Below are 7,285 nucleotides of genomic sequence, written 5' to 3' on the forward strand. Positions count from 1 at the left end.
CAGCATTCGAGGGGCGGCCCCCCCAGTGCCCAGCACAGGGGCACGGTCCCTGCCCTGCTCCTGCTGGCCACACCACTCCTGATACAAGCCAGGATGCCACTGGCCCTCTTGGCCACCTGGGCACCCTGCTGGCTCCTATCCAGCCCCCTCTCGACCAACCCCCCCAGGGCCTTTTCCGCCGGGCAGCTTTCCAGCCCCTCTGCCCCACGCCTGGAGCGTTCCCTGGGGTTGTGGTGACCCAAGTGCGTGATCTTTTCCAGCGTCCTCTTCAATCCAATCGACTTTCAGCACCTGCAGCATCCCTCGGCCAGGAGCTGCACGGCCCATCGGCTCTGTAAAGAAATGTCTCACTTTTGAGGATAGGAGCAACCTTTCCAGTGGCACAAGTGTTTGAAAGGCTGCTTGCCTTGCTTAGCAGCTCCTGCTCATCCTTCAAGACCCTCGTCTCCCTTAGAAATGATGCTCTGGTGGGTACCAGCTGCACATCTTGCACCAGGACAGGGCGTGTGGCACTGGTTCTGGCACCAAGCAGAGCGTGACAGGGACCCAAGAGACTCAAGGGGCTTGGCTGGAGTGAAAGGGCTTTGGGTGGCCATGGTGCCATGCCTGGGGATGCTCCCATGCAGCATCTGGGCTCGGTGCAGATGTAGCCGGTGAGCAGAGGCAAAGACAAGGGGAGAATCCCAGAATCCCAGCATGGCCGGGGCTGGCAGGGCCCTCCAGAGCTCACCCAGTGCCACCCCCCTGCCCAAGCAGGCTCACCCAGAGCAGGGGGCACAGGACAGCGTCCAGGGGGGGGTTGAAGATCTCCAGAGAAGGAGACTCCACAGCCCCCCTGGGCAGCCTGGGCCAGGGCTCGGAGTTCTTCCTCCCGTTCACCTGGAACCTCTTCTGCTTCAGGTTGTGCCCATGGCCCCTTGTCCTGGCGCTGGGCACCACTGGGAAGAGTCTGGCTGCGTCCTGGTGACCCCCACCCTTGAGGTATTTGTAGGTGGTGATGAGATCCCCTCTCAGCCTTCTCTTCTCCAGGCTGAACAAGCCCAGCTCCCTCAGCCTTTCCTCCTAGGGGAGATGCTCCAGTCCCCCCATCAGCCTTGTTGCCCTCCTCTGGACTCTCTCCAGGAGTTCCTCATCCTTCTTGAACCGGGGAGCCCAGAACTGGACCCAGAGCTCCAGGTGGGGTCTCATTGGGGAAGAGCAGAGGGGGAGGAGAACCTTCCTCGCCCTGCTGGCCACGCTCCTCTTGATGCACCCCAGGAGAAAGGTGTCTGCACCCAGGGAGCGGTGTGTGTGACCCAGGAGAGGCGGCAGCAAAGCAGCCTGGAAAAGCAGGTGAGGGCACAAGAGCACTGGTGCTCTCAAAGTGTCCTTCAAAAACCGGTTTGCCATTTGGGACCTGCAGCTGGGGCTGTGGAGTTTCCTCTCGAGGGAAGGTGTTGGTTTGCACATCAGTCGTCCAGCACCTCTTCGCACATTTATCCCCTCCTGTGGCTGAATTTCCTCAAATATTGATAGGCTGGGAAATGTCAACATGTTCTGGCACCTCCAGAATTCCTTCGCCTTCCTCATCTTGATTATTCCAGCCAGCAAATTCATCCCAGCTGGCCAAATCCTTTCAGGGAAGCCCTGTCCTGCAGCTCCGTCTTGATCTCTTTAGAAATTATGACGGGAGCCTGCAGCCTGATTTTCCATGGCTTTGGAAAGCTGGAGTCAGGCTCATCTTGGCTGTCACAACTGGGCTGACTTGAGCTCCTCTGAGGGCTGTGGCTTTAGTCCTGTTATGCCCGTCTTTCCCCTGGAGCCCTCCCAGGGATGAAGGTGACGGCATTGAAGGTGATGGCATTCCCTAGCGAGGACCAAGCTGCAGAAATAGTTGCTGATCTTCGGGCAGAGGAGCCCAGCACATTACGGGTTTTGTCTGTCCTGGTTTTGCCCCCAGCGCCAATCTCCTTGGACAGCAGTGAATGGCCAAACACCACTGCAACCTTTCTCCAGTGCACTGGGTTTTCTCATGTGTGCCAGATCAGGCATCACCAGGGCATCACCAGGTATCACCAGGACATCACCAGGGCATCACCAGGATATCACCAGGGCATAACCAGGGCATCACCAGGCATCACTAGGGCATCACCAGGGCATCACCAGCATCCCCAGGCATCACCAGGGCATCACCAGGGCATCACCAGGCATCCCCAGGCATCCCCAGGCATCCCCAGGGCATCCCCAGGGCATCACCAGGCATCACTAGGGCATCACCAGGGCATCACCAGCATCCCCAGGCATCCCCAGGGCATCACCAGGGCATCTCCAGCATCACCAGGCATCCCCAGGGCATCCCCAGGACATCACCAGGCATAACCAGGGCATCACCAGGTATCACCAGGGCATCACCAGGTATCACCAGGACATCACCAGGGCATCATCAGGGCTGGTCCTGACCCCCATCCACTGCGATTTCTATTCCCCTCATTAAGAGTTTTTTGGGGAAATACAGTTGACTGCTTTTCTTGGAAATGCAAGGGACCAAAAATACCCCTGGACATCCCCTGAACAGGAAGGGAGCGAGTGCCCTGTAGAAGCAGTGAGATGGTCATGGGGCTTTGGGGCTGTAACCCTCGGCAGGGAATGATGGCTTCGGTAGGAATAAATCCATTTGCTATCCGAAGGCTCCGCTCTCATGTTTGTGGGCTGTTTTGAAACTGCTCGGAGCAGCCGGGGAGCATGGGAATTGGGCAGCTGCCCCACCGGCTGGGGACGAAGCAGCTCATTGCATGGGCAACCCTCCCCGAAGGGCACCTCTCGCTCAATTCCAGCTGCTGGTAATAAAAAAAAAAAACCCAAACCCAGTAAGTAAATATTGCACCTTGCTTTTAGACCAAATTAATCTCATTTCAACTTCTGGGTTTGGAAATTGTCCCGTTTTCTGGGCTGGAAGGGCAGGGTGAGCAAATCCCTGGGGTAGGGGCACAGCTGTGACCCTCTGGAGGGGGTGGCCCCGTCCCCACAGTGGGACCCCCCTCCTGCCTGGAGCAGCTCCTGGGGTCCCTGCCACCCCCCTGAGGATGCCCCTGGGATGTGGCTCCTTCTCCGGTGCCAGCGGAGCCAGCCCAGTCCGTGGGCTGGGAGGAGCTGCCTGACTTTTGGCTGGTTAAAAGTGCCGGGGATAAATCCTGCCCTCCCTCCGGGACCGGGACGGGACCGTCCCCTCCTGCCCAGCACGGGTGCGCACCGGCCCTGGGGGTTACCCCAGGGCAGAGCCATCCCTGGGGCAACAGGAGAGGTGGGGTCAGGAGCTCAAAATTGCCCAATTCAGCATTTTCTTCCCTCCTTCACGCTGCCTTTCGTTTCTTCTCGACCCGCTTGGGTACCGCAGACCCACGCGCACACGGCGCACACGCGCGTTTGCACACCCAGAGCCAAATCCCAGATTACTGCCCGTGCCCATAAGAGGGATTACATCTTCTTAGGGGGGGGAGCTGGCTTTTGGCTGGGTTTAGGAGCCCAGCAAGGGCTCCACTCCTGCAAGCCAGAGCTCGCACTGCGTTTCGGGGTCCCACAGGAGCAGAACTGCACCCAGCCCCCCCTCCAGCCCCGGCGACACTCTGCCCTGCCCTGTTTTCCTCCTTTCTGCAGCTCCATCTCTCTTTTTAAATCATGCATGGAAAGCACGGGAGAGAAGGAAGGATGGGGAGCGGGATTTGGGAGGCTGCAGGGAGCTGAGAGGAGCCGCTGCGAGGAGCACGAGCAGCCTCGCTTGCCCCTTCGAGATGCTGGTGCTGGTGCTGTCGGCGAGGATTAAGGGCTTAGCAAAGCCCCCGGGCAGAGCCGGATCCCTGCAGGATCCCAAAGCCTCCCCGAGAGCTTCCTGAGCACATGCAGCATCCCAGCTCCAGCTGGACCCTAAGTCTCCATCTGATGCATTCCCAGGGCAGGGCATCCCGGGGCAGTTTGGCATCCAGGGCTTGGGGCTGGCAGGGACCATGAGCCCTGGAAGCCCAAGGTCCCAGTAGCTTGGGGTACAGCTTTTGCTGGTATTTGTGGAGCGTGACCGCGGGCAGCGGAGCAGCACTAAAGTTTACTCTGATTTGGGAGATCCCTGGTTACTCTGATTTGGGGGATTCCAGGTTACTCTGATTTGGGGGCTCCCTGGTTACTCTGATTTGGGGGATCCCAGGTTACTCTTATTTGGGGGCTCCCTGGTCTCCAGGAGCCTCTGAACTGGCTCTTACTGCTGATTATTTTACAGCAAATCACCAGTTATCGGTGTCAGGGGTGGGAGCTGATTTGGGTCATTGCAATCCTAAGAGGCTGGGGTGGATAGAGTTGGGTTCATTCGTCCTTCCCTCCAGGAGACCAAGGCAGGGGCAGGGATGGAGAGTTATCCAGGGATGCCCAGCGGTCTCTTCACTCTATCAGGCAGGAACAAGAAATGTAGAAATATTGCAGTTTTTTGACCTATGTCCCTCAAACAGAGACCATGTGAGAGCCAATGGGTTGTTTGCACGCTGAGGGCATGTTGAAGGCTGGCCACTGGCTCACGGAGCAGAGGAGAGGCTGCAGCACCTGGGTGATGGTGGTGGGGACCTTGTCTCCTCCAGAAACTCCAGCGGGGAGCAGATAGAGCGGGATGTGGGATGGAGCAGGAAGAGCAGAAGTTGCATGCCCATGGAAACATTGTGCATTCCCGCATTTGGGAAGAAGAAGAAGTTGTGCTCACAGCAGGGGAGGATGGTGGAGGCACAGGCTTCATGGTGCTGCTCTTCACAGCACGATGGGGAGATGGATGCTCAACAACCCCAGCAGGGTGGTGTAAGCTCCGTCTATGACTTTGGAAAGAGTTGGCCAAGGGGTAGCCAGGGCTTTTGGTGCTGGCTTCAATTAATCCTGGACGGCTGGAGGCGTTGTAGCTGATGTCCCTCCAGGCAGCAGGGAAGGATGACGAAGATGGGCAGACCAAACGCTGAGCACTCAACCTTGAGCCTTTCAGAGCCGTTATCTCTATTAGCATCGCCCAGGCTCTCTCATTGAATTTCCCCCCTCCTCTCCTCTCCCCTCCTCGCTAAATGCTCCCCAAACAACTCAGACATCAATCGAAGGCAGAAGGAACGGCCGCGCTTTGTCTGCCTGAAGAGGCAGCTTTGCGTCGAGTCCTGTCGGGGCGGCCAGCGCTGAGCCGCCAGCGGGGACCATTTTCACATCTCCCTTTGTGAAGGAGCAGCCTTGAGCGAAACACCACTCGAGGGGCATTGAACGAAATGTACGTTCGCCTCTTCCATGTGGCACTCGGCGCCCATCTCCGCCTCTGACGCTAATGATCCGGACGAGGGTTGGGTGGTTGGGGTTTTTTTGTTGGTTTTTTTTTTTTTTTTTTCCAAGAATAATGAGGAAAAGAAAATGAAAGGGAAAGGGGCTGCAGGAGAGGAGGTCAGATCCATTTAGGAGGCCAAACATTTCCAGGGAGAGTGCCTCCTGAGTGGCCGCACAAAGGGCCTGGCTGTACCTGGCTCCATCCCTCCTCCACCTCCTCTCCCCCGCCACCTCCGGCCATCAAAAGGGGGAACCAGAACCGTAGGGCCTCCGTGAAAGACGAGGATAATGGATTTCATTATAGACAAGCACGTTAAATGTCTATCCACTCATGTGCAATAAAGGAAAGCTGGTCTTTAGCTAATCACGCTGGAGGAGCTCTTGGCTGGGATTCAAGAGCAACGTGTTCCCCTTGATCCCCTGCCCCTATCCCCCCACCCCGTACCACCCCATAAAGAGCCAGCTATGGGGTGTAATTAATCTTATAGCCATGTCAGTGTCCACCATGACATCTTTTTTCTTTCCGCTGGCCATGGGGTGGCTCAGGACAAGCCCAGAGGGTAAATGTCTACGTCTGGCCAGAGGGACAATTCTTGCAGTGGTGGAGTGGGGTTTGCTGGTGCAGTGGTGGGATCCAGCCCCAAAGTGTCGGCACCGAAAGGTCTTCATGTCCACCATGTCCAGTTGGACCACTGCTCCTCCCACCCCTGCAGTGTCCTTTTCCTGGCTCCCCCCTGCCCCATTTTCCCATCCTTGGTCCATGGTGTTCCTTCACACAGCACTTCTCTTGGTGTCCCTCAGAGCTTTGTGAGATGATCTCAGGGTCACTCTCCCCACTATGGTGGATCACAGAATCATAGAATCCTAGGTTGGAAGGGACCTCAAGGGTCATCTGGTACCAACATCATTAAGGTTGGAAAAGAACTCCAAGATCATCAAGTCGAACCGTCAATCCAACACCACCATGCCTACTAAACCATGTCCCAAAAATATGGATATGGACACAGAGATGCCTGCTGTGCTGGAGATGGAGAAATGAGCCCAGGGGTGCAGCGTTGTGTCCTGAGCTGCCAGGGCTCGGAGCCAGCACTTCCCCCAGCTTTGCCCTGACCAGTTCTCTGCAGGGACAAAGAAAACAAATAAAAGCTCCTCGCCTAACATTTTTACAAGCTGAAAGCAAAGCCGGGAGGCGGTTGTGAGCTGACGATCCGACTGGGCTTTTGGTTTTTCTGCCTAACCCTAGAGGTAAACTCATATTTCAGCCTTCCCAGAGGAAAAGAGACTGGATCCACCAGGCTGGATCCAGCTGTGGGGAAGGGCAGGATGTGGCCTTGCCATTACATGTAGGGTCGGGATGCTCGGTGGCGTGCAAGCTGTGTCCTCTTATCTCACGCAGACCCACAGCCTTGCTGGGGGCCACTGGTGGTGCAGGAGGGTCCTGTCCACAGATGTGAGAGGTCCTCCAAAGGGCATTCATCCCATCTGGGATAGCTGCTGGAGGACTGGTGAGGTTCAGCGCCTCCCCAAACCACCCAAGCAGACGTTTGCTAATGAAGCTCCCTCACTTCAGGCACTTCCTCTGCTTTTGGAGGCCATCTGAGCTGGCTTGAGTATCTCCTTGGTGAGAATCAGTCTGGGAACATCATCTGGAAACTCTTCATATCAAGGGAAGAAAACCCAACAGCCAACGCTTTTGTCCGATATGGAAATCTCTGGTTTCAGCTCACATTTCCGCAGCAGAAGGATTAGCAAGCCTGTTGATATCACTCCCTGGCAAAAACAAAGTGGAAGCCCTGGGTTAGTGAATAAAATAACTGATGGATGCTCCCTACCCCGAGCCCTGCCCACGAGCAGGTTGGGAAGCTCTGCCCCCCAAAACTGCTGGGACGGGGCAGGTCACTGCATGCCGGATGAACCCACCCTCTCCCCAAAACACATCCCCGGGGTGGAACAGGGGGGTTCTAGGCGCGGGGGAGGC

The 7,285-nt window shown here is 56.8% G+C and overlaps 1 protein-coding gene across 1 annotated transcript in view; it reads right to left on the reverse strand.

Moving 5' to 3' along the window:
• The window catches only part of POMC (proopiomelanocortin), a 12,724-nt gene extending 7,430 nt beyond the window's left edge, over positions 1 to 5,294 (reverse strand). Inside the window, exon 1 of the mRNA XM_009645266.1 lies at positions 5,262 to 5,294. Coding sequence (XP_009643561.1) covers positions 5,262 to 5,294 — 33 coding nt within the window. The remainder of the gene's footprint in view (positions 1 to 5,261) is intronic.
• Between the last annotated feature and the right edge of the window lie 1,991 nt (positions 5,295 to 7,285).

The sequence above is a fragment of the Egretta garzetta genome, unplaced genomic scaffold (assembly GCF_000687185.1).
Source record: "Egretta garzetta isolate BGI_Z169 unplaced genomic scaffold, ASM68718v1 scaffold218, whole genome shotgun sequence".
NCBI lineage: Eukaryota > Metazoa > Chordata > Aves > Pelecaniformes > Ardeidae > Egretta > Egretta garzetta.